General features: G+C 44.9%; 1 protein-coding gene across 5 annotated transcripts in view; it reads right to left on the reverse strand.

Moving 5' to 3' along the window:
- The window catches only part of KIAA1468 (KIAA1468 ortholog), a 108,029-nt gene extending 83,142 nt beyond the window's left edge, over positions 1-24,887 (reverse strand). For 4 of the 5 annotated variants that reach the window (XM_018570241.1, XM_018570239.1, XM_018570238.1 and 1 more), the window contains exon 1: positions 24,278-24,887. In XM_018570241.1, the coding sequence (XP_018425743.1) occupies positions 24,278-24,809 (532 nt within the window). In that variant the 5' untranslated portion in view covers positions 24,810-24,887. The remainder of the gene's footprint in view (positions 1-24,277) is intronic. The other variant, XM_018570242.1, reaches the window with a different exon arrangement.
- Between the last annotated feature and the right edge of the window lie 1,144 nt (positions 24,888-26,031).

The following is a 26,031-nucleotide window of genomic DNA, read 5'->3' on the forward strand; positions in this document are numbered from 1 at the left end:
CCATAAATGTTGTGGTCTGACACTTCCATATTCTTTACATACTCATCATAAAACAGTGTAATGAGGGTAATCTTATGAACGCTAGTACTTCCGTGACTCAGACAGAAAACGATCTCCACATACGCCAACACCTAACAACCAGCCTGACTCACACCCTCACGTCTCCAATTCTGACCCCATCCCAATAGTTTATGCAATAAATTGGTGCAAAACATGCAGCACAGGCGACCCATTGGTTATTTTCACCTTCAGCATTCTTTTATACACACGGAAACCAACCAAGCTATCATATATCAACCAAGGCAGGCATTAAGGACTTTGATCCCTGAACACTCCCTACTTTGCTTTAATCCAAGTGTGTTTCCAAAAACGAGGCTGTTTTATCTACTGGAGTGCAATAAAAAGCACACAGTCATGTCTGTACACCAACTTTACTTGCAGCAAAGCCAATCATTTCTGCATATACACAAAACAGGTAGAAATAAGGACCAACACAGGTCACCGCAAGAAAAATGTAGAAAAACAACCGTTTACTGTGTGTCTCATTCACACTATAATGCAGGTGTCATGGGTAGTGCGCTGCCATAAAATGCATGCAGCATGTCTTTGCAGTGCACTAGATGCACCGCAGGTCACCGTGCAAAAGTGCAATGCAACACGCTGCTGTGCAGGGCACCTGAAAGGATGGGACACACTATATGGTTTACATAAAATTAAAAAAAGAAGGAAACGAAGCTGTCCATTAAAACGCAGAGTTTTAGTAGATGGGCTAGTGCAAACAGGCCTTTATTGCCATTCAAGTGAGGGAATCTGACTGCAATGAAATCAGAGACAGAAATAAAAACTTAGAGTATATTAGCTGTTCCTCACTATATCCAAAACTAACCTAAAATGCTTGTCTGGAAGTTAGTAATAAAAGATATCCATGGGGCAGCCATGTACAATGCTACGTACTCTGAATCTGAATCCTAGACTTTGTCTTCCTATACAGGCTTCCAATAAAAATGCAGATTCAAAGACAGACCTTACGCCAATCAGATATACACTAAGAGGGTCTACGTAGGCATGTTTGTGTGAGCATCAAAATGGATTTTGTTTGAAGAATCTTCATTTCCACAAAGGTTTGCTTTACAAATTCATGAGACTGTTCTTCTGTATGACAGCATCGTAGAAATAAAATATATACAGTGAAATATGCTATAATGAAATGCTGTCATCAGGGCTAGACAAATCACAGGAGCCAGGCAGCCAATGCTCCTTAAAAATTACAGCTGGTGTCTAAAGCTGGCCAAACACCTATTGATTTTCTGCAGATTTTCTATGGTCAGATGGAAAAAGTGCAACAGATTCCTCCATCTACATTAACTGTGTGGATGGAGGAATCTCCCACTGGGCCAAGCTTCAGTATCTTGCTAGTCAGCCCCGCTGGCTCTCAAAACACCTCAACATTGCCTGCATCCAATCAGATTGTTCGGGTATTTTGAGAGCCAGCGCGGCCGACTAGCAAGATACTGAAGCTTGGCCCAGTGTGGGAGATTCCTCCATCCACACAGTTTAGCATAAATGGGGGAATCTGTTGCACTTTTTCCATCTGACCATAGAAAATCTACAGATAATCTATAGGTGTATGGCCTGGTTAACTTTTGAGGTTTTCCATATTAATTTGTCCACACTGTACTATATATTCTACACAACAAATACCCTGCCTAACATAGTCTTACTACATTGTTCTTTTAAAAAAATTGAAAAATGACATACAGAATACACCTGTGACAGTTAGCAGCAACATGCACAAAGAGAAATCTATATGGGCTACCATACCTTTCGGGAGTATGGGAGCCAAATGAGGTTTTTAAGTACCTTGATTTCTGAATAATTTAAAGAAAAACTAAAAAAAAAAAACAAAAAAAAAACACTATTTTCTGCACTACAAAACATAAAACCAAAATGGAGAAATTGACTCAATGTGTTAGATGGCATGCGAGTAACGTGGTCAGTGACTGTACATGGATTCAATGTGTTAACTGCACACCGACAGCAAAAATCGGTACCTAATAGGACTGGTGGTGGTGATGGGTTTTTTTTTTACAGTTCCGCTGAAGGGAGTATTTCTCTGCTTGAGCTATGACCTACTCCACTGGCAGACACCAGGTGACCAATGCCACAGTATTAATCACATTATATAAATCGCCAAAAGGAGCCCAGACTGGCTGAGCTGTCAGCAACTGGGTGGGTCCACAGGTCGCACATAGTGCAACGCCCCCCCAGATAGGGGGTAGTTGCGAATATATTGAATAAGCAATACCGGGCAAAAAGCGGGAACTGAATATGGGTGTGGTGGAACACACAGTGGGCTCTGTTAGTTCTCATGTAATACAACAATACCCGAAAACAGCTCTGACAAGGCGGTATGGGGCTGCATTCAAATAAGCGTCTGGCCCAAAACAAAAACCAGTGTCTGATCCCATGTTATAGGCGGCTTAAACAATGTCCGTTTCGGAACGACCGGCTGTATTATAAAATCCTGTTCCTCGCCAGCTATAGCTAAGATGGCAGCCCCATCACAAGCATCAGGCAGGCTAACAACCTATCGTACCCAGAATATAAAATTTGTTATAGAAACAGAAAGAAAAAAAAAGCTGGAATATCAGAAATTACCTTCAGACAGGCGCTCAATTGGAATCTCCAAGGACAGTGCTGGATGCAGAACCAGAGGCTCCTGGCAGTGAGGCCTAAATGATGATATCAAGGCTGTTGATGTGAACCTGACCTGGCTGCAGGTCAAATCAAAAGCTGGGAACAGTAAACAGTGGAAGTCTTTCATTTCGGCTCTATGCTTCTTAATGGAGCAGGATATATAAATAAAATCGCCAGGAAGAGTCACAAGTGGTAGTGTTTTTATTCTAAAAAGTTTTTGATATTTCTCTTTATCCTTTCTTGTTGCATTAATTATATTCATTGAAAGGTGTCAAACTTTGAGGCTAGGCGATTTATCACGCAAAAAAACGGATTCCATGAAATCAAATGGACTGTTCACACCGTTGCGTTTTGTCGCGCGGACGACACGCAAAAGGGTGCAGGAGCTATTTTTGGGAGGTTGTCGCACAGTTTGAGTCCCATAGACATCTCTATGCATTAAAAAAAAAAAAGTGCGATTTTCAAAGAACAGTTGCACAAACGAAAACGCGTGGCAACCACGCGGAAACCGCTCACCAGCTCGGTTGCCTAGGTGTGGTGCAATATACAAAATGACAGATCATGTAGTCATCACAGATTTATTTGCTGGTGAACTGGCCAGCAAATCTAATTTTCAACTTCTTTTAACATACCAAACTGTCCAGCAAAAGTGGCAGAGAGAGGGTTGAGACAAACCATTAAACACTGACAAGGGTGTTTTCAATGGTCAGCTTTTTTTAGAAGAAAGAATGGAAGAAAAAAAAAAGAAAGAAGGAAAAAAAGAAAGAAAAATTATTTTCTTCAACTAGTGTTTATTGAGTTAGGCTTTCATTTGTTAGCCACTTATGTAAAGTCTAACTTAGAGCTCGTTCACACCTAAGCACATTGTTCATTGCACGACATCACTTGATCTGTTAGTTGTGAACGGGCCCTAAATCTACTAGTCCATCGAACATCACCGGCTCTACAGGTTGACAATGGTACTGTCTGTGGTTTGCTAAGTTGCCCCTCCATAGATACAGTGAAGGAGTGGGTGTAGCCACACTAAAGCTGCCCATACACCTGACGATTATCGTACGTTAATCGTGGGTGATCCCGTGATCGCACGATCGCAAGATGAAAGCCGGGCGGGCCGAGGTGCACAAGCGCACACTGCCCGCTCACCATTGTAATCATCTGTAAGCCCGCAAGTGCGATCTGCCTGTCCAAGATGGGCAGGTCGTATGAAATTTTAAATCACCTTACAACCATCACACAACAAAAACCGTGCGATGGTTGTAAGGTGTATGGCCACCTTAAGACAGGAAGTGTCTTACTGGCTGGGTCACCGGGTTAAAGAAATTGGTAAGCTACAATATGTCAAATGTATGTTTTTGAGTTTAGATTGAAGTCCACTTCAATAAATTAACAATGCACCATGCTAAACGTTTTCTTTCCATCTGAGGCGCCTGGTCTAGAGACCTATGCCATTGATTTGAGAAATGCTGCCGCTTAGAGAAACCAATGTGTAGCCAAGTAGTACAGGGCCTCCTACGCATGGTCTGTTATTTGTACTTATACCCTTGGTGGCTTATCTAGGGACAACTGCTTTAGAAGAAAAAAAAATTAATTGGAAAATTTTTGTTTTTATGGCACAAACATGTTCTCCTATAGAAATTGTGAGGGACACCGTTTGTAAATTTGGGGGAGAACGGTGTCTCTAAAGGCAATGTGGAGTGTGAAATACTATTTAAGGGCCTACTGTTCCAGAGCAATCAGCCACCTCATTATTACTCTTCATCTGCTATTATGGAAAGGCATTTTAGGAGAAAGCAGGTGGCGGGATGGCTATGTCAGCTAATTTCCCACCAGCTCAATTAAGTCTGGAAACACATTTGTGCTTGGAAATGAGTGAATTTACTTTCCTTGGTACTGCTCAGAGGAACACACAGATTTATGCCTGCCTTAATTCCGTTAGGTCCTATGCACAGAAGGGCATACTGTGCCGTTAAAGGCTTTCAGGAGGCGTTCTGGCCCTTCTTCAAATACTCTCTCAGCAGGGGGCTCCCCAAGCAGAGCCAAGCAAATTAAAATCGGTATGCAGGATAAGTGCAGCCTGAACTGTGACTTGTTCATTTCTGGCTTTTCACTAAACAAGAGTAAAAGCTTTAGATGCTTATGTATTTTGAGTTGGTCTGGAATTAAAAGGAGCATGAGCATCAGAAGCCTAAAATTTGCATGTTGTATTCCAAATATAAATTTGTTTGCTCTGGGCTGGTTTTTACATGGTTTACGGGCTATCTTTAGTTCGGTTTACAAAAATGTTTACAGGGCTTAATAGCTCAAGCTGAAATTTATACCAAACGAATTGCTTCAGGGCAGTGACTTATTTCCCTCCCTAATGCCCTCTTTAAAGTACACTCACATACGAGGGATCAAGAAGGCAAAGAGCTTCTGCTTTGCTCTCTCTTAAAGTGACACTGACACTAAAAAATGTATTCGAGTATCTCAACTAGTAACACAAATGTATCTTATTTGTGTATCACTCAGCTGTAGACCCTCAGATCATCTCTGAATTAGTGATGACACTGTCCTTCCTTCTGGTGGGGGGCTACTTTTGTTCCCAATGGTCCCTGTATGTGTTATAAAGTAGACACCACTCCAAGCTCACTTCTGTGATGGACTACAATCTCAATACAAATTAGTCAACTAAATGTGAGATTGTAGTCCATCACAGGAGCGAGCTTGAAGCAGTGGCTACTTGACACAGCCACAAAGGACCGTGGGGAATGTAGAATATGTCAAATAGATTCTACAACATCTGTAGAAGCTGGTAGAATATGGCCATTGTAGGGCATTAGTTCACATAAACGTTAGAGGGCATCTGATAAAATGAAAAGCATGGGAGCTGCCCTTACTGCTGTTTTCTCAGTGCAAAGTATTTGGCCAAGTAATCACAGAAAGCAAACACAGTTGGGCAAACTGCTGCTAAGCACTTCCACATCAGAATAAAAAGCTATGCTACAATCTTACTGCTAATTCATATGGACAAGCTACCCTTTTGTGGATCACTTATATGTACCCACTAGGGATGTGCGTGGGCTTGGTGAAACCAGGAGTTTGCCCAAGCTTCCCCATAACTTCAGGAGATGCACCTCAGCACCCTCTCTCCAGGCCCAATCAGTTGCGGCTGAGACATTTATGTGCCCCTTTGTTACATGCTGGGGGGGGGGTGTCACTGACAGTTGTGTGGGTTTGTGCAAAATCGCTACACACTACCCTTTTGTGAATCACTTATAAGAACAGCATGAGTTCACAGCATGAGTTATACATTCACACAGGGCGCAAGGCTGTGGCTGGGGATTCCTGCGGTAAGAACCTGTGGATTCTTGTGGCAGGAATCTCAGGCCTTTCCGCACAGATGCTGCCCCTCTGCCCATTCAACAGGCTAATGGCAGCCGTGTCTGTCCGGATGTAATTATACATGGAACAATTACCTGAAGTTCAGGAGATAGACGATTATCCCTGGACACAGTCTGCCTGGATCTAGGGACAATCATCTATTCAGAACCACAGCTAATCATTCCAGGTATGACTACATGTGGACAGCCACTGACAGGTGCATTTGTATGGACCCTCCCGAGAGAATCTGTATGTTCTTACCGCAGGAATCCACAGCCTCAGCCTAAAGCCCTGTGTGAACTGGGCTGTGACCTGTGACTAATGTAAAGTTTCATAGCTGAAATGTAGACACAAATAGTTGCCTTCACATTTTTACTAAAATGCGCTGAAATCGACTCTTTACTCAGTCCCCTACCGCTCACTTACTTTCCCTATTGTCCCACCAATGCATAGGTCAGCCTTACAGACCTAACAGGGAGGCTTGGGAAGTGGAACACAGTAGGGCAAAGCAACATTTGCCTAGTTGAAGCTGATCTTAGTTTAGAGTTTTAAGACTCCTGTAGCAATGCTGGAGCTTCTAGGAGCTGCATTTTTTATGCTACCAGTCTACAGAACCAGAGAACTGGAAGCAAGAGCAAGGCCACTTGCCGTATGATCCCACCCACCAGCAATATAAAGATTGCTGCAAGCATCAGATGGCATAGGAGACAATTGACCATGATGAGTTTGATGACTGGAATGTTTACCACTTGCACAACCACAAAATCTAAGCTCATTTTATTAGTGTATAATGATTTATTTCATATGCCAATGTAAAATGACTTCTGCATACCAAATCAAAAGTGTGAACTAGATCATGCCACAGGCTATTCTTTTTTATAAAGTCTTAACAACTCCAGGTAAAGTTTTTCTTAGAACTTGCAGTGGGGCTTCCTGCGTCAAGAACCTGCAGGGGCTGCCGACCTGGTGGGGCTACCCTGCACTGCAAGGGTTAAGTGCTTGTTTTGGTCTAGGGAGGAAAATAGCAAAGTTATACTCCCCCAATCCTACAAACCAGCTGGCCTATGACAGTGCTCCCTGGAGCCCGTCTCCCACTGCGCTGTAGCGATGGAATGGCCCTCGGCATCCTCATGTCCTATAGCAGGGGTAGCAAACCTCCAGCCCTCCAGCTGTGGTGAAACTACAAATCTCTTCAGGAGTCATGGCTGTGAGAATCTTACAATGCCTCATGGGATTTGTAGTTCCACCACAGCTGGAGGGCCGGAGGTTTGCTACCCCTGTCCTATACAGTGTATAGAACATGATGGTTCAAGGTTCCTTAGACTGCTGCAGCGGAGAGGGGCTCCAGGGACCAGTCTAACAGCCAGCAGGTTTGGAAGATGGAGTATAACCTTTTTTTTATTTTTGAACCTGTACACAAACAAGCACTTAACCATTGCACTGAGGGGGAAAGGCCCACTGCAAGGGTTAAGAAAAAATTTCCCCTAGAGTTCTGCTTTAACATGATATATATATATATGTAGATAGATAAAACACAAATATATTTAATCTCATGTCAGACAGGCTAAGAGTCAGATATGTTATCCATGTAATTGTCTCAAACACATCAGGCGGTTGTTCAGGATAAGGATAACAGGGCTATACAAATGAAATATGTGTAAGTATGTATACTGCCCAACTAGTCTGTTTGCAACACAGCACTTATTTCATAATGACAAGTGACACAGGAAGTTATTTTAACTGAATGACAAGTCCATTATGCCACAATTTGCTCACACTCTGTATTTCCAGAAGTTGAAAGTCTGTGGACATTGAAGAAATACAAAGTAGTGCGGTTAACCAGGCCATGCTCAGGTTAGAAGATATTCCTTGCTATGAAGTCTGATCCTAGGCAGATATAAAGATGACTAGTTAATGCAACTCTATATTCAATCAAACATTATGTTGTATTCATTCTTGATTTTGCAGAACTGTTTTGTTTGCGTTTCTTTTACAGACTAAAGCATAATTCACGAATACTGACGCAGTGAATTTTTCTTTAACTCGCACTTTAGTTTGTCTTCCTGGCAGAGCAATCTCTAATTACTTATGCCAATGGGTCCTCACGCTTCACCTTATACATGAAATAACACCATATAAACTCATTGGTACCACCAACGATAATGCCACGAGTTCAATAACAAAAATATACATCAAATTACACATATGAGCTCAACCATTTGTAATGTTCTGGATAGACTATAAACTTGCTAGGCAGGTATTCAGAATCTTAGATAAAACCTATATTTATACAGCTAATAAATATTCTGCTTCAGACAAAAGGAATCTTGCATCATCTCACAAAGGGTCACATTTCTTATAAACTCATAAGACACTAGTAAGGATGAACAGGCCTATACTTGCACAAATGATTAAACCTAACCCAGCAGTAAAATCCTATGGGTTGAGAAGGCACAGGCTCCTTGTGGATAACCAAATTTACAACTTGTTTGGGTACTTGAATTGGTTCAGTTAAGCGTGAATTTGGAGGCCCACACCAAATTGGTAGTTCTCTTCTATAGGATTACTGGTTAGGAACTTGGCTAAGATTTGTTGCCTGAAACATAAATTACCTTCATCTAAGACAGTGGTTCTCAACCTCTGTAACATCAGGGCCCACATATGTCCTTGGTCATTAAGTCACGACCCAAGTCGCACTGCAATGGAACGCACAGCATTAGGGTACTGTGCGTTCCTGTACGGGCGTACGAACTGTGGGTGGGAGGTGCGTTTGGGGTACCATCCATTCAAATGAATGGCAACACACCTCCCATCCCAGAATGCACGGTAGGTGTGATTGCGTGGTACAGTGCTTTAATCGCACGGCACTATGCAATTAAACTTTTTTTTTTTTTTTAAGGTCTACCAAGTCTCCCTACCTTACGAGAACTGGAGTGGATCCTCAGCCTGGGGTTCAGTGTGGGCTGCTGTGCTGTGACAGAGCTCCATCCATATCTGCACTGCTTGTACACCTCCCTTGCGCACCCTGTAGAGGTGTCGGGAGCACAATCCATATAAAGTGTTTTAGGTTTTAAAAGCAGTGACTATGTAGGAAGGCATTTAAAAATATGTTTTAGATCCTTGATGTCAGTCAGGTCCAGGCACCTCTATAGGACAAGTGAGGAAGCTGTAAGCAATGCATTTATGGAGGAAGCTCCCTCGCGGCCATATCCCCATCCCATCTCAAGCCATCACTTGGCGCCAGGCAGCATATTTCGAATGGCTGCTTGGCGCAAGAACTGACAGTGCTACACTAGGGGGAGGCAGAGGAGCCTCTCACCTAGAAAAGTGGAAGGCATGCAGTGACCCACAGAACACAAGGTCGCGACCCACCAGTTGAGAACAAAGGATCTAAGACATATTTTTAAATGCCTTCCTACAAAAAAAAAAATATATATATATTTCTGTTTTTAAATAGAAAATGATAATACAAAAAAATGGGTAAAAAATTAAGCAATATAAATACAAAAATTAAAAGGTAAGATAAATAAAAATGTAAAAAAAAGTAAAAGAAAAAATTAAAACCAAACCTGTCGCCTCATCATCTGCATGCAAATAAATGTACGAGTAGGACATTGTACGTGTGTGTGCTGCCCCTATTCCACTGTGTGACATTTTGTGGTAGCTGGGCAGCAGCACCCTCTAACACGCACAATGTGCGTGTTTCCCTAAGTAATTTGGGAAAATGAAATTACCCACCTAAAATCTGGGCCCCTTCCCAGCCCCGGCCCCCTTCTATACTTACCTTTCAGCGAATGGTCCTTCCCCTCCTCTGGAACGCTTTTACCCCATACTGCCGTCCAGTGCAGCCCTGCACCATGGACTTTGAATTTTGCTTGCAAATTGTGAGCACTCTATGGTCAGCGTAATCACCTGACTGCACTGACCAATGAGAAGTGCTTCTTGGAGCAGTTAAATACAGTTTTGGTTAAAATAATTTTTTGTATCAGTACTTAGATTGGGCCCCCACTTTAGTCCTTGGGCAAGTAGTTTATTTTTTTAAATCTCCACACCCCTGAAATGTATAGCCTCTTTCAAGGACCCCTATAAAAGGCAAGCGGACGAAAGATCTGAAAAGGAATCATAACTAGCAGCATATTGTGATGATCAGAAAGTGAACTGCCTAATGAAAGGATGCCTTTCAAAGAAAATTATTCAGCAAATTGAAACATAATCAAATCAAGATAAGAAAACCTCCACGGGGGCCTCTAAATGCATCATCAACAAAGCTTCTGGGATGCAGTCTGGGAGACATTAAAAGGGCAGACCACAATAATATTATAGTATATGGAGAATCTAAAAAAGATATTAGACATTTAACATCTCAGCTTTTCTGCAGCACTTCTCCGTATTTTCAGCATGTATTGATATTGCCATTATGAAAGAAGAGGGTCAACAAAGAAAGTGACCAGCAATTTACTTGATATATACTGATTTTTTATTTGTACTTTTGTCAATTTCAGAGGCCAAACAGTTAAGGCGTTCTTATTTACATAATACACTTACTAACTAAAAAAAGGATTTTGAAAGAAAGCCCAAAGAAAAAGTACTTCTATATTCTACAGAAACTAAAGCCTATACTGACCTCAAAACACATTTGAGTGAAATATGGATTGCTGATTTGGCTCTTAAAAGCGGAGGGCTTTTCAGAGCCGTTATTTACATCTTTGCTTTAAGAGATTTTGCTTGACGAAGTCACTGATCGGGAACAGGCTGCCGCTAGTGAAGTCTTCATTTTCATGCTACATGCTTGTTCCAGGTCACTGCTTTACTAAATAGAGAAGCCAGATCAGGATGACAGTCCCAGACCTTGTCTTTTAAAGTGATTTTGTGCCCATACATTTAACTGCTGCCTTCCCCAGCTACAAAAATCTATCCCTGGCCTTCAATCACAGCACAGTAAAGTCCACTGAAGAAAAAAACTCCTGTACTTTTCTTCTTCAGTGCAGGGAAGCTCACATCAATGCATTGCCCTGGTGTGAACTGCTTCTATTCTCTTTCAGATGTCCTTGAAAAACAGATGCCATTGCATCTGGTGTGAATGCGACCTAAAAAACCCCCAGCAAAGGCAGCTACTATATGGTCATGACAGGTTCTCTTTTAGTTGCCAATTCTTATTTTGTCACCCTAGTGCTGGACTGTGCATTCTCTGTAACCTGTAACACTACCCCATGAAACCAATGCTCCGGGACAGCTCTTGCTTCTTTAGCACAGCCTGGAATTTACAGGCACTATCATTATCACTCTAATGATACTAAGAGGTCTAACTCATAAAACAGTGCAAGGACCAAAGCATAAAGTAAAAAACGCATCTGCAACGTAATCTGCCAGAATCCAGCTAACTTAAATGCCAGCAAGTTTCATCATTTTCCCAAAAACAAAAAAGAAGCGTTAAAAAGGAGAACTATGGGGTCAGTGTTTTTCCCCATAGTTCTCCCCAGGGTCACTGGAGGACACAAACTAGTGTCCCCACGTGACCCAAAGCTCAGAAAACCGAGCTACAGCTCGCGGTATACTGGAGAACGCCGCAGCCGGGACGGATCCCGACATTACTGTCAAGATCCACCCAGCTGCGTGATTGACAGCTGGCTCTGCCTATCTAGAGGCAGAGCCAGCTGTATCCGCCCCCACCCCCGTCCGTTCCGCCAGTCAGCACTGGAGAATCGGACGGGGGGGTTCCCTACAGGGAGCGACAGTCACAGCACTCTGCAGGGAGTGAGCGAGCGACGGTATGTGTTCGCTCACTTCCCGATCTATTGAGCCGACCTGTGACAGTTTAATTGAGGTTGAGCGATTTTCACTCCTCATAGTTCTCCTTTAACGTAAATTCCTGAGTGCTGCTGAAACCTCAGAAAACAGGGAGAGACTGGGACAACTGGGGCCTGCCGGGGAATATGAGAGTCTGGGCCTACCTCATAATGTATGGGTAGCACTTCACTGCAATTAGTGGGTGTGGAATACTGTGATCAGGTGTGCAAATATGGCCGTTTATAGGGACATAGTTTGATGATGACCATCCTACACATCATACAATGCCCCTATAGCACATTATATTATGATCCCATAACACATAATATCACAATGCTATAGCATGGGAGCTTTTTAAAGCTGGGGAGCCTAAAATTGCAGCAGGGGGAAACAATGGTCCAATAATGGCATTGGTGCCCCACAAAATACTATAGTGCTAACAGTGCTGTGGTTTGCCATTGGCAAAACTGCAGAATATTACATTACATAGCTATATGGTCTTCTAAATCAGTGAGGGACACATTAACACGGAGCCAGTTGGTCCAATACGGGGGCCAGCAGGATTTTTCTTGTTTTTTTTTCTTTCTTTTTATGGAGGCCACCGTCCTTGACAACTATAGAAAACCTCAAAAGTTATACATCAGCTGTAAATTTTAAGAAGCAATGGCTACCTGGTCCCTGGGATTGGTGCAGCCCTGACTTGACAATACAGAGGCTTCGCCTTGCCTAGAAGAATGTGGTCAAGGGTGAGGGGGTTACAGCGTGGCATGGCGGAGGTCAGGAATGAGACTTGAGCTCGATATACACTGTTATAAACACAGATTGCTGCAACAGCCTGGATGAGCTAATCTTCTGCTGTGTACATTGTATTCTGAGAGTGGTGCTGGATATTAAAAAGGAGAACTATGCAGTTTTCCCCCATAGTTCTCCTCAGGGTCACGGGAGGACATAAACTAGCGCCGTCCCATGACCCAAAGCTCAGTATACCACGAGCTGCAGCTTGCGGTATACTGAGAACGCCGCAGCCGGGCCGGATCCCGACATTACTGTCCAGATCCACCCAGCTGCGTGATTGACAGCTGGCTCTGCCTATCCCTATGTAGCCTCCCCCATTCGTTCCTCCAGTCAGCGCTAGAAGATCGGAAAGGGGAGGGGGGGGGAATCCCTTCAGGGAGCTGTGAGTGACAGTCACGGCTCTCTGCAGGGACAGGATCGAGAAGTGAGCGAACGACGGTATGTGTTCGCTCACTTCCCGACCTATTGAGCCGACCTGTGACAGTTTCATTGTCACAGGTCGGCTACAACTATGAGGCTGAGTGATTTTTTACTCGCCTCATAGTTCTCCTTTAAAGGACCCGGCCCATGGACCATTCTGCTTTGATGTGAATGGCAATGACAGGAGGAGCCTCTGTCAAATTCTCATACCCACCCCATCAGGTGTTGCTGGTGATGTAGGCAGCTGGAAGCCTAGCAGGGTGGGCAAGCAGCTCCTTCAAGTTATGGCAGGGCAGACTGGTCCCATCCACCGCCTGCAGCATTTGGATCCAAAAAGAGCAATTCAGTCATGTGACTAGTAGGAAAAAAACAAAAAAAGCATTTTTTATACTCCTTATATCTTGAATTGGGAGTCAATTTCCAACCTTACGTTGTAAAAACGACATTGGTGATTAACAACCCCTTTAACTTCTTGATGAAAATCGTCTCATTTGTACTAGGCACGGCCAAAGGAGTTGTGAACTTTGGTGACTGACAACAAGAGGTTAATCTTAAAACAATGAAAAATTAAAATCTGCATAGTTCAGCATCTTTTTTCCCCCCTTTCATATAGCAGATTCAGTTTTTAGATACAAACTGCTATAAAATGCTGACAGTGGAAGCATAGATCTATACAAGACATCAAACAAACTACTCATTTACAATCCGGCCAGAACCTGTAATGGAGAGAAAACTAGGAGGGCCAGTTCACACCACATCCACCGCGTTCTGGCACGGTTAGCGGCCGGAATGCAATGGATCACATAATTCAAAGGAGAACTATGGCCTAACCCTTTTTGGCCATAGTTCTCTTCAGGGTCACAGGAGGACATACTAACCTCCTCCTCTGACCCAAAAACTCAGTATATAGCACGCTATTTATTGCCAGCTCAGGGTAACTTCTTTATTTTTTTAACCCTTGCAGTGGAGCCACAACCACACTGCTCATTTTGGTCTAGGGCTGAAAATAACGTTATACTCATCTGATCTTCTGGGCCAGCCAGCTGTGGCAGCGTTCCCTTCTGCCTGTCTCCTCCTCTGTGGCAGCAATGGCATTTCCCTCGGTGTCCTTACGTCCTATACACTGTGTATAGAATGTGACGACTCAGGGACCTCTGCAGTGGAGGGGGAGAGGTACCAGGCACAGGTCTAAGAGCAGGCTGGCTCGGAGGATCGGGTGAGTATAACTTATTTTCCCCCCAGCCATAGACCACATAAAATGAGCACTTAACCCTTGCAGTGCAGGGTTAAGTTCTTTAACTACTTCAGGACCGCCCACCATCAAAAAAACCATCCTGTCCTGAAGTAATTTGACCAAAGAAGCAGCCGTGTTCTTGATATCGTTTTAAACAGCCGGAGATAGCTGTTTAGATACAAGCAATCCGACTGATATATAGCCACTGGATCGCTTGTACCATGCGGTGGAATGTGGGGCCCCCTCCCTGCTCCGCTGTCCCCCGTGCGTCCAAACACCAGACCCGGAAGTGATGTGTATTACATCACTTTCGATGTCACTATTTACATTCTCCGGCTCCAACAGCCAGGAGAAGAAGCTTGTGACGCAGATTGCTGCTTCATCAGCATCTTTGGGGTTCCTAGGTGACATTAGGGGTCTGCAGACCCTTAATGTCTCCATAAAGAGGACATGTCACATCATATTTGCCATTACATAGGGGGCTTGTTAGCCCCTTATGTGATAAAAAAAAAAAAATGTTTGCACTTTATTGCTAAGTCATTTTGTAAATGCAAAAAACATTTTTCAAGTCCCCCGCCCCCACGTGCATGCACATACAAGTGCAAACATGCGTCAGGTGTGCCCACGCCGTGAACGTGGGAGTGACAGCGATAAATCTAGGGCCATCAATCACTGTTAACACTAAACTGATGAGCAGAATATTTTAAGGCTTGACATGTTTTGTATCCATTTACCCGGCATGACCCCGTCTTTTATATTTTACCAAAAAATTGGATATTATGTTCTATTTCTGTGCACTAAATTTCATTTTAGGGCATCTTATCCTAAAAACACGGGTTTGATAAACATTTGTGCAAATACCATGCAACATCAAAAATTGCAACAAGCATTTTTTTTATTCTACAGGGCCTCTGCTTTCAGAAAATATACTAATTATTCCAGGGTTTTAGGCTGTTTTCTAGCCAAAAATTCAGATTTGTGTGCAAATATTAGGAAATTGTTCTGGACAGCAAGTAGTTAAACACCAGGGGTGTGGAATTCCTATCGCCCGACAGCCAGTTTCGGGCGCCGGGCGAGTAGTTTCTTTCTACATTTAGCCCGGCTGCAGGCAAGCAGCACGGCTAAATGTAGTGTGGGAGCCGTTTCGTACAAGTGATTTTAAACGGCCGTGCAGCCGTCCAAAACCACTTGTAACGCCTGAATCTCAATCCCCCTCCCCTCTATCTCTCTCTGGCGACTGGCCGTGTACCGCTCCCGGCTGCCTCTCTCTCTGCACCTGGGCTTCCTTTTTGCCGTGGTCTTCGACACAGGAATGCAGCCTTCCTGCCACAGGAGAACGAGCACAGTACTGTGCTAGAACTCCTGTGTTCTAGCACAGTGTCACCTCCAAAAGCTATCACACAAGGGTTTGTCACCCCTTGTGTGATAGCAATAAAGTCAAGTGAATATAAAAAAAAAAAGAAGTAAAAAATATATAACATTTAAAAATGTAACCACATAAAAAAAAAAAAAAGGGAAAAATACAAAGGCGATAAAGTAAAAAATAAAAATAAATGATAAAAATAAAAAAATATTACAAAGCAAAAATAAAAAAAGTAAAATAAAATCTAAAAAATTGAAACCAACCCCTATCATCTGCATGCAAATACCTGCATGCATGGGGCATTGTGTTTGTGCGCGGAGTGGGCGATCCGTTATCGCATGGCAATCATGCGCAAAACCGCGTGGATGGCCGGGCGGTCACAGAATCGCACACCACCGCCGATCGTGCTGGATTGTAGTCCATTCATACCTCCCTCTGTTAATGTTGTTGAATGTCTGTACCGCAGAGTAGACATTCAGCAACATGGACAGAAGGAAGAGTCTGCAGGAGCCAGAGCATTGCAATACTTTACTGGCCCCGAGAACATAAATAAATAAATGCACGTTTTTCTTTTATAAAGAAGCGTGCATTCATTCTTTTTTCTCAAAGAGTTGACCTTCCCTTTAACTCCCCGCTGCTAGAATATAAATGTCTGTGTGGTTACAATTACAATGGACTTGATTCCAAAACTATGACAAACTGCAAGAATGTCTAGTCCAGATCATATGACAATCACAGGACAGTAAAGTCCACTGAAGGAAAAAAAAAAACTCCTGAACACAAGCTGTTTATACTTCTAAAACATGGTAAAAGGACTCTATTCTTTGCAGGGGTGGCCAACTCCAGCTGTGCTTTAACTACAAATCCTATCATGCCTCTGCCAGTCAGGCCTGTAACTGTCAGCCTTGCAATGCCTCATGAGACTTGTAGTTCCACAACAGCTGGAGGGCTGGGGTTGCCCGCTCCTGCTACATTGGAATGTTAGCCATTATTATTATTATTATTATTAATTATAGATTGTGTTTTTCATGCATGTATTTGTCAAGTGAAGGGTTTCTTTTGTTAGCCTATTTTACATTTTATAATAGGGGGTAAACCGACAGAGTTAGCCCCCCCTTTTCCCTTTTTTCAAATGAGGTACCATTCACGGTGCCTACGGAAGATGCATTTTTTCATACAATGCCTTGGACTAACATGTAGAACTAAGGTACCTTCCTCAGCCCAAATGATGTGAACTATACAGAATCTGTATTCTAGTATTATTTGTCTGAAGCAAGGTGCATTTTTTTTATTCTAGAGGGTTCCCCAACTAAGCAAGAAATTATTCACAGACATGGTTACTTCTTTGTATTTTTTATGTCCATTCATAAAAAAGGCCAATCCAGCCAAAACAGATCTCTAAAGTGATATTAAAGTCAAAAGGTTTTCAAGCTATTCCAGATGCTTGTTACATCACTTACAATTAGCGATGCACTGATACTTATCCCGATACTGGAACTTCCGGTATCAGGAAGCCAGGCGGCGAGTCATTACACGCCGCGCGGCTTCCCGATTGGCCGGGAAGCTGGCTCCATGCTCCCTCGGCATCAGGGAGCATGGAGCTGGCTTCCTGATTGGCTGGGAAGACGGTTCTATGCTCCCTTGCAACTAGGTGACGAGGGAGCATGGAGTCGGCTTACCAGCCAATCAGGAAGCCTGGCGGTGTGTAATGATTTGCCACCCGGCTTCCTGATAATGGAAGTTTCATTATCAGGATGGTTGGGCAGCTGGCCAATCAAGAAGCCGGGCGGCAAATCATTACCCACCCCTCAGCTTTCTGATTGGCCAGAAAGCCGCCTCCATGCTTCCTCATCACCTGGTGACGAAGGAACATGGAGCCGGCTTCCTGACTAATCAGGAAGCTGGAGGGTGGGTAATGACGAGTTATTACATGCTGCTCAGCTTCCTTAAATGGTACTTCTGGTAATTGTATCGGCGAGTACCGAAAAAAATAAAAAATGTATTGGTACTCATACTCGATACCAAAATACGGTATCGGTGCATCCCCACTTACAATGGATGCTGCTTCTTGATGTTTAGAATGTTTCGTTTTTCTGTAAAATCAGCAGTTCCCCTGAGCACTGGCCCTGATATCCAGTTTTAGGGTGGCTCCTTTCCCTTGCAGGGACCTATGGAGCCACCCTTGTCTCTGCTAGTAAGTTGTTGTGTGTTTCTACAAACACACAGACAAAGCAATGGCAGCCATTCCCCCTTCTCCATACTCTTCTCTCCACAGAGAGCTGTGGCTGCTATCGACCTCTCATTGCTTTGTACTGGCTGATCTCCCACAACTGTGCAAAACCCCGTCATCCCAGAGGCAGGAATCTGCTGGATTTTGCCGCCGTCTGCCCTAATCGTAGGTGTAAATTAGGCCTAAAAACTGCTGTCATTTATAGTCATCGCATTATTCACTTTTTGCAGTTTTTTCAGTATAACAAGCTAGCTTTGCCTTTCCTGTTCAGTCTGTGGTTAGCTAGGATTTTCTTAACACGTTTTAATAAATAACTTTGTCGCTTTCTTGTATCCATGGCAACTAGGGGCATTTAGTATACTCCCAGAAATGTCATGGAAGAGCTCGGAATTTTCTCTAATACACTGGAACTGATCATTTGGCCATAGTTTGCAGACCCTCGCAGGACGATGGATACAAATATTTCCCTTAAAGCCTCTGCTGTGCTCAGCAAGTAACTCCCAGCTGCTGGCCTCAGCATACCCTGAAAGTTGTAGGTGGGAAGTTGCGGCCAAGGTTTAGGTCACATAAGCAGTTTATAGCAGCAATATTCAGTTGCTGACAAATCTCCACTAGCATGGAGCTAGATTTCCGGACAATCATGAAGCCTGGCGACGTGTCATTACCTGCCGCCCGGCTTCTTGATTGCCCGGGGTGCCGGCAAGATGCAATGTGTAGGTGATGAATATTTATCCCAGCCCCCCCAGCCAGAGAAATTTACACCAATATTGTGGGCTCAGGAAGAGAATATTTGGGGAGACCTTATAGAAGGGTCCTTCACTCGCAGGCCTTGTCTGAAGATGATGTTTAAGGCCTGGTTCACACCTAGGCGTATTGCATATGCGCGTCTGGCGCCTGGTTTTTTTACCGCGATTTGTTGTAAAACAAATGGCGCAACAAACGCGCGTTTCCGAGGGCTACTTGGCTATATCCCAATGGAAACGCGCAACAAAAACGGCCCAAAGTAGTACATGTACCTTTTCAGGCGTGGGCCGTTTTGTAGCGCGTTAGGGACGGGCTGAAATACGCCAAGGTGTGAACCAGACCCATTGAATACAATGGGATTTAGATGTTTGAGCGTTTTGTAGAGCGTTCGTCGAGCGTAGAACGCGCTACAAAACGTTCAGGTGTGAACGAGGACTAAGTGTGCCATCCAGCCTTTGGCTCCCAGGCCTGCTGCCTTGGAAGGAAGTCATTGTCAGGATAGTTCCATGCCCCCTAGGCTAGTTTGCCTGGGGGAGGAAGCTGGAGAAGCATCAAGGTGGCTACCCAGAGAGAGAGAGCACCTTCAGAAGAGTCTACCGTGCTGAAGAGGGTCCAGAAGCGCTTAGGAGAAGCTGCTACCAGATGGCTATTGCAAAGGGACCTCATTTCTCAGCTCTTTAAAGTGGACCCTCATCCATTAAACAACTTCTCTCCCCTACCGCTTACACAACTGCATGGAGGTACCCCCTACAGCAAATACCATTTTTAAAGGCTTTACTTTGTTCATCCTTGCCTATGACATATCCGGCCCTGGCTGCCTCTAAGAATGTCTAATTCACACATGCCAGGAAGCAGTCTGTGAAATCTCGCGCACACGCAGTCATGCCACCAGTGTTTTGTGGGTTCCTGGCAGCAGACCGCCCCGGGTCTCTTCCAGGTTTATGGGACTAAAGCTGGCCACACACTAGTACAGGCAGTCCCTGGGTTACGAACAAGATAGGTTTGTTCTTAAGTTGAATTGGTATGCAAGTTGGAACAGGTACATTTTTTTTTTTTTAAGTGCAACTCCAGCCAAAACTTTTTTCGTTTTGGATAATTACCCCCTGTAAAGTTTGTTTTGCTGTGTGTGCCCCTGTTCAGAAATTTTCACCTCACTTTCTGTCCCTGAGACAATTGGATTTTAGGGCTGCAACAACTAATCGACATAATCGATTATAATCGATTAAGGATTTTGTAAATTTTAGGTTGTTGTGGAAACAAGGATTAGTGATAAAGCTTCAGTGATGACACCTTTTTCCCATGATCACGCTTAGGCCCCATTCACACTCCGCGATATGCAAATTGCGCGATATCGCGAGATTTGCCGAGCGATATCGCGTTCAAGTTTGCATTGAGCAAGCTTGAATCGCGGCTAAATCCGCTTTAAAAAGGGTCCTGCTGTAGCCACACACAACCCGCGACAGCAGGAACCTTTGGCCCATTGAAATGCATTGAAGAGCGATATCGCGCGGAAATTTGCCACGATATCGCAGGAATTACCGCGCGATAAATCGCTCAATGTGAACGGGGCCTTACAATTCCCGTGGTCTCAAGGACAGGAAGCTTGATTAAATCTTTCTAATGAGGATACAGACAGCAGTAAAAACCTCACAGTGACCCGGAAAAAGAGGCGGGCAGCCCTCAGCTGCACGCCTAACAAAAGCCAACTTCCTGTAATGTACGTACAGTACTACAAACCAGACCCAAAAAGGTGGGCACGAGCACGGTAGCATTACAACTACCCCTGCTGTACAGTAATAGCCTCCGTATGTAAGTGGGAGTCGTATGTAACTCGGGGACTGCCTGTATTTCTGAACGAAAGACCTTTCTTTACCACCCAATAATGCCATCGGAGACTTTACAAATGCCAAATGAAATTTTGCTTTATTTTACTATTCAATTTTGGAATGAATGGAGTTTCCTGAATGAAAACATTTCATTCATTCGAGAATTTTTTTTCCATCCAGCCCCTTTGACTTTTTTCATTACTATGGTCGAAATCGATGATCAATTTGACCCCATCAACTAATAGAAACTTGAATGACAGAGCTTTCTTATGAAAGCTCCTTCTAAAATTCCCTAGTGTATGGCCACCTTAAGCCATGCCTTCTTGTTGTGGCAAGAAATACGCTAGCACAATGGCCACAGAAAATTAAAGGACAACCTGCAATTCTGAAGCCTGTGCATAGTAAAAGGTTAACCTAACACTACAGCTTGTACCTGCCTAACCTAATTTATCATGTTAATTTACTAAACTTTATCTCTAGAACCTGACAGTCACTGAAACATAGCGACACCACTCCTCCACTGCTTGCAATGTAGCAGTAACATTGTCATTCTGCCTTGTGGTGCTCATATAGATGGACTACAGCAGGGGTAGGCAAACTCTGGCCCTCCAGCTATGGTAAAACGACAAATCTCATCATGCATCTGTCTCTGGGAGTCAGGCCTATGGTTGCGAGTATCTTGAAATGCCTCATGGGATTTGTAGTTCCACAACAGCTGGAGTTTACCCACCCCTGCACTACAGGCAGCTGTGCTGACACATAGCATACCTATAGTCTCCCTATTGTCAGTATACATTAAGCTGTCAATCAATATTTGTCATGCCCTCTATAATGCCCTGTCAAGGTAATTGACAGAGATTTTAGCGATGTATTGGAGGCCATGTCTCAATGCTGTCTAGCAGTAGAAGGATGAGCTAGGATGCCGATGTTCTATCGAAATGGCCAACTCGTCGTCACGTCCGGTGACTTGCCAGTAGGAGATTTCAAAGAGCTGGCGCAGCAGTGTCAGAATCCTTGTCGAGTTCAGTGCCCCTGCGCAGCTTCACAACCTTCGTCGAATTCTCCAACTCCCGTCAGTGTGGCTGCGCGCCCACCCACAGCCAGTATCAAGTTCTCCAATTAGCGTTACTGTGCCTGCGCGCCCACCTGATGGCATAACATGATATTCTGTCAGCAGAAGATGCTCTCCGATTGGCTGCCTTTGCTTTGCAACAACGAGGATTGTGAAGCCGCACAGGCCCACTGACAGTAAATTGACAACTCGCCGAGGATTCTGACACGGCCGAAAGTTGGACGTTTCGACAGGATCCCGGGACTTGAAGCTCCTGGCACTGTGGTGACATCAGAGAGTGATGCTGCAGCTCAGAGACACTGTTTAGGTTGTTAGGGTCAGTGATGTTCTACCGTGTTTCCCCAAAACGCGGTAGAACATCACCTACCCCGAAAGTAAGACCTAACACTATTTTAGAGGATTCCTGTAATACAAGACATACCCCGAAAATAAGACCTAGCTTGGTGGTAGCATGTACTTTACCGCGCTGTCCACTGTCCCCACTGCTGCACCGCTAGTATCGCTGTCCCTGATGGAAAAGGAAGCCGGCGCTGTAGAAAGCAAGCAGAAAGCGGCGGCGGAGGGAGCAGAGCCTCATCAGCTGCTACTTCGTTACTGTGACAGGCGGAGTGATACCAGATGCACTCCGCCTGTGAAAGAACGGAATCTGCTTTACTGGCCAGTAGGAAAAGATATAGAGCAACAGTAATATTCTAATTCTTACCATACCATTAAGGTCAGTAAATAAAACAGTGGGCATTCGGACATTCTGAAGTGAAAAAAATAAAAAAAAATAAGACATCGCCGAAAATAAGACCTAGTGTGTTTTTTGGGGGCAAAAAAAATATAAGACAGTGTCTTATTTTTGGGGAAACATGGTATATCTAATTTAAAGAAGGTGAGCAGAAAGGTGCCAAATACAAATCCACCAATCATGATTCAGAATGAGATAATCGGACTACTATAACCCAGTATGATTGGTTTATACATTGTATTGGCCTCTGCACTTCCTTGTTGAGCCTTTTATCATGTGTAAATGATTCTATGGGACACATTGTCAACATCATGGTTCTTGTTACATGTCAGTTCTTATTCAGGCCTGACTGCATTCACCTCCTTAAGCAATAGGGAAGCTTCTTGTGAATGTGCAGATTTGCTGTAGTATGGATATATAGAGCAGGCAGTAGACATCAGCACTAAACCCCAAGTAGCTGGCTATATAAAAACATCCACATGCACGCCTGTCAAAGCAATCAAAGCGTGTCTGCTTGACATCTAATGTGGGTATACATGTATAGCTTAGGTAATATACTGGCCTGGGCTGTATAAAACAAATGGAACTTTGTGCCTATGTTATGAATCATGAGGAGGTCACAAGGCTGGGATTTTTCACAAACAACCGAAACCTTATGTATAACCAATGTAAATACAAAATATGCCACAAGCATGCACCGTAGTGCCATCAACACTGCTCGTATCAGCAGGAAACAAACATGCAACAGAATTCTACAAACAAGCAATGGCAACAATAAAACAGCTACTGTGCACCACAATTACTACTTGTATATTAGTAAAGAACCAGGCCTGCCACCACAGGCTCAGCTGCCTATTGCTGATATAAGAAAGTCAGATATAAGGGCTCACACACAGGTGTCATTAAATATTCACATCTACACTGGATCATGCTGGAAGAAAGATCCAGTGTGAAAAGGCGTGTAACGGCGCGTAAAGCACTTGCGTTTATGCACGTATGATCCGTAAATTCATTCTAGCACATTGAATATGCATGAAGCCTTGGAATAGCTACCGTAGTAAATGAAGGCAGGCCAGCAACGGTCGCCCCTACACAAGCAGGCCAGCAACAAACACCCATTACACAAGCGGACCGCTAATGATTTCCACCCCAAAAGCAGGCCAGCAATTAACCCCTCCACCCAGACAGGCCAGCAATGATCCTCACCACTAGAATGACCAGCAATGCTTCCCCCTACCTACACAATCAGGCCAGCAATGACACCCTCCCCTCAGGCAGCCCAGAAACTTTCAGTGACATCCTGCACCCGGGCAGGCCAGCAATGATGCCCTGCACCCAGGCACAAAGCAATGCTTCTCTCTACACAAGCAAGTCAGCAATGATCCCCCCAGGCAGCCCAGAAACCAGCAGTGATCCCCAGCACTCAGGCAGGCCAGCAATGATCCCCTCCCCCCAGGCAGCCCAGAAACCAGCAGTGATCTCCTGCCCCCAGAAACCAGCAGTGATCCCCTGCCCCCAGGCAGGCCAGAAACCAGCAGTTATCCCCTGCCCAAAGCAGGCTAGCAATGATCCCCTCTGCCCAGGCAGCCCAGAAACCATCAGTGACCCCCCTCTGCCCAGGCAGCCCAGAAGCCAGCAATGATCCTCTGCACCCAGCAATGATCCCCTCCCCCCAGGCAACCCAGAAGCCAGCAGTGATCCTCTACACCCAGGCAGGCTAGCAATGATCCCCTCTGCCCAGGCAGCCCAGAAACCATCAGTGACCCCCCTCTGCCCAGGCAGCCCAGAAGCCAGCAATGATCCCCTCCCCCCAGTCAACCCAGAAACCAGCAGTGATCCTCTACACCCAGGCAGGCTAGCAATGAACCCTTCTTTCCAAGCAGCCCAGAAACCAGCAGTGACCCCCACCACCCATGCAATGGTCACGCTAATACTATACACAGATGACATGCTGACAACATGCAGGCAGCACCTATGGAGACAGCCCCGCCCCCCTGTCACCGGCAGCACACTCACTCAGCTGTCCCCCAGTGCTGGGGTTGGAGATGCCTGTGGAGGGTGGTGCCGCGGCAACCGTCGGTCTCTCGAAGTTTCCCGGGTTGGAGAAATAATCCCGTAGCCTTGGCAGCTCCCGCCCGGTCTCCAGCATTTCAGTGTGCAGCTCCAGGGCTGTGAGCAGCAGCTGATCCCGCAGCAACTGCGCCGCCACCGCATCCAGCGGTACCCGGCCCGGCTCCCCGGACGGCAGGGCATTACTGAGCCGGGGCCCGGCCAGCTGCAGGCAAGGGGGGTCGCTGTCATCCGCGGGATAGCGGCCGGCGAGCGGGGGTCCCGGGCGGCCGTCTATTGGAGAGACATCTTCTTCCTCGTTATCTGCATCATCCTCCTCCTCCTCTTCTTCTTCTTCCTCCTCCTCTTCTTCTTCTTCAGAATCACTCAGAAACGGATTCACACTGCTGCTACTGGTGCTGGGACCTACGGGGCCCGCGGAGCCGGCGGGGACACCCGAGGAGCCGCCCGGGCCTGAGCCTGATGCAGGGGCCGCCATCTTTGTAATGAGGCGGAGAAGGGGGAGGAGGCGAGAAGCTGCACAAGGACAATATACTACATGAGAGAGAGAAGGAGGGAGGGGGACAGCTCCTGTCACATTGATACTCAACATGCACCTCCCAGCTGCTGGGGAACGGCAGTGTACTAATGGAGGCTGCAGTGTAATAAAGATTATTAGACATGATGAATGAGAGGGTGACATGTCATGAGGGACTGGGATAGTCACTGGGAAGAGAAATAGGGAACTGCCTGTCATGGCCAACATGGAGAATCCCACAATATTCAATGGTGCCCCTTCACCATACCCCCTAACTGTGCTTCATGTAAGCTCCATTCACACATAGCGTTTTGAATTCAGCATGTTTTCTCCCACGTAAAAACGCACACACAAAAATGTGCACATTTTAATAGACGCACTTTTATTCGCGCATTTGCGGCTACAACCACAATCTTTTTGGGACAGAACGCGCTGTAATCAACCATTCTGCGTTTTTGTACATGCGTGGGAACGAGCCCCATAACAATGTATTTTTGGGTTGTGCGCAGAATGTGTGAATGGAGCCTTACAGGGACTGTCCATAAAATGCTAATGTGTGAATGGAGCCTTCGTTATAGACAGATATGGACCTCTAGGCCAGCCTTTCTAAACGTGTATTCAGTCACTGAACCCTTTACAAGTCCAGGAAATCTCGAGGCACCCCAGTCTAAAATGTAAAAACAAGTCTGGCCCCTCCAAAATCCATACTAGACCCCTTTGCCAAAATCCATATTAGACCCCTCTGGTATGAAGCCCCCTCCTTAAAATCAAAACCCCCCTTCACCTCAGAGTCTCCCTCCTTTCACATCAGAGTCCCCTTTACATTAAGAGCCCCCCTTTAAATCAGGAAGCCACCATCACTTCAGAACCCCGCCCCCTTTCACAACAGATTTCCCCTTCTCACACAAGAAGCCCCCCTTCAATCAGAGTCCCTCCTTACACATAAAATTCCCCTCTTTCACATCAGAGTCTCAACTTTTCACATCCGGGTCCCACCTGTACATCAGAAGCCCCCTTTCACATCAGAGTCCAACCTTTACATCAGAAGCCCCCCTTTTCACATTAGTTTCCCCTCCTTACACACCAGAGACCCTCCTTTACATCAACCCACCTCTTACATTAGGAGCCTCCTTCACATCAGGAGACCCTCTTTAAATCAAGAAGCCCCCATCACATCACACCC

The sequence above is a fragment of the Nanorana parkeri genome, unplaced genomic scaffold, assembly GCF_000935625.1.
Source record: "Nanorana parkeri isolate BGI_ZX_2015 unplaced genomic scaffold, ASM93562v1 scaffold1484, whole genome shotgun sequence".
In the NCBI taxonomy this organism is placed as follows: domain Eukaryota; kingdom Metazoa; phylum Chordata; class Amphibia; order Anura; family Dicroglossidae; genus Nanorana; species Nanorana parkeri.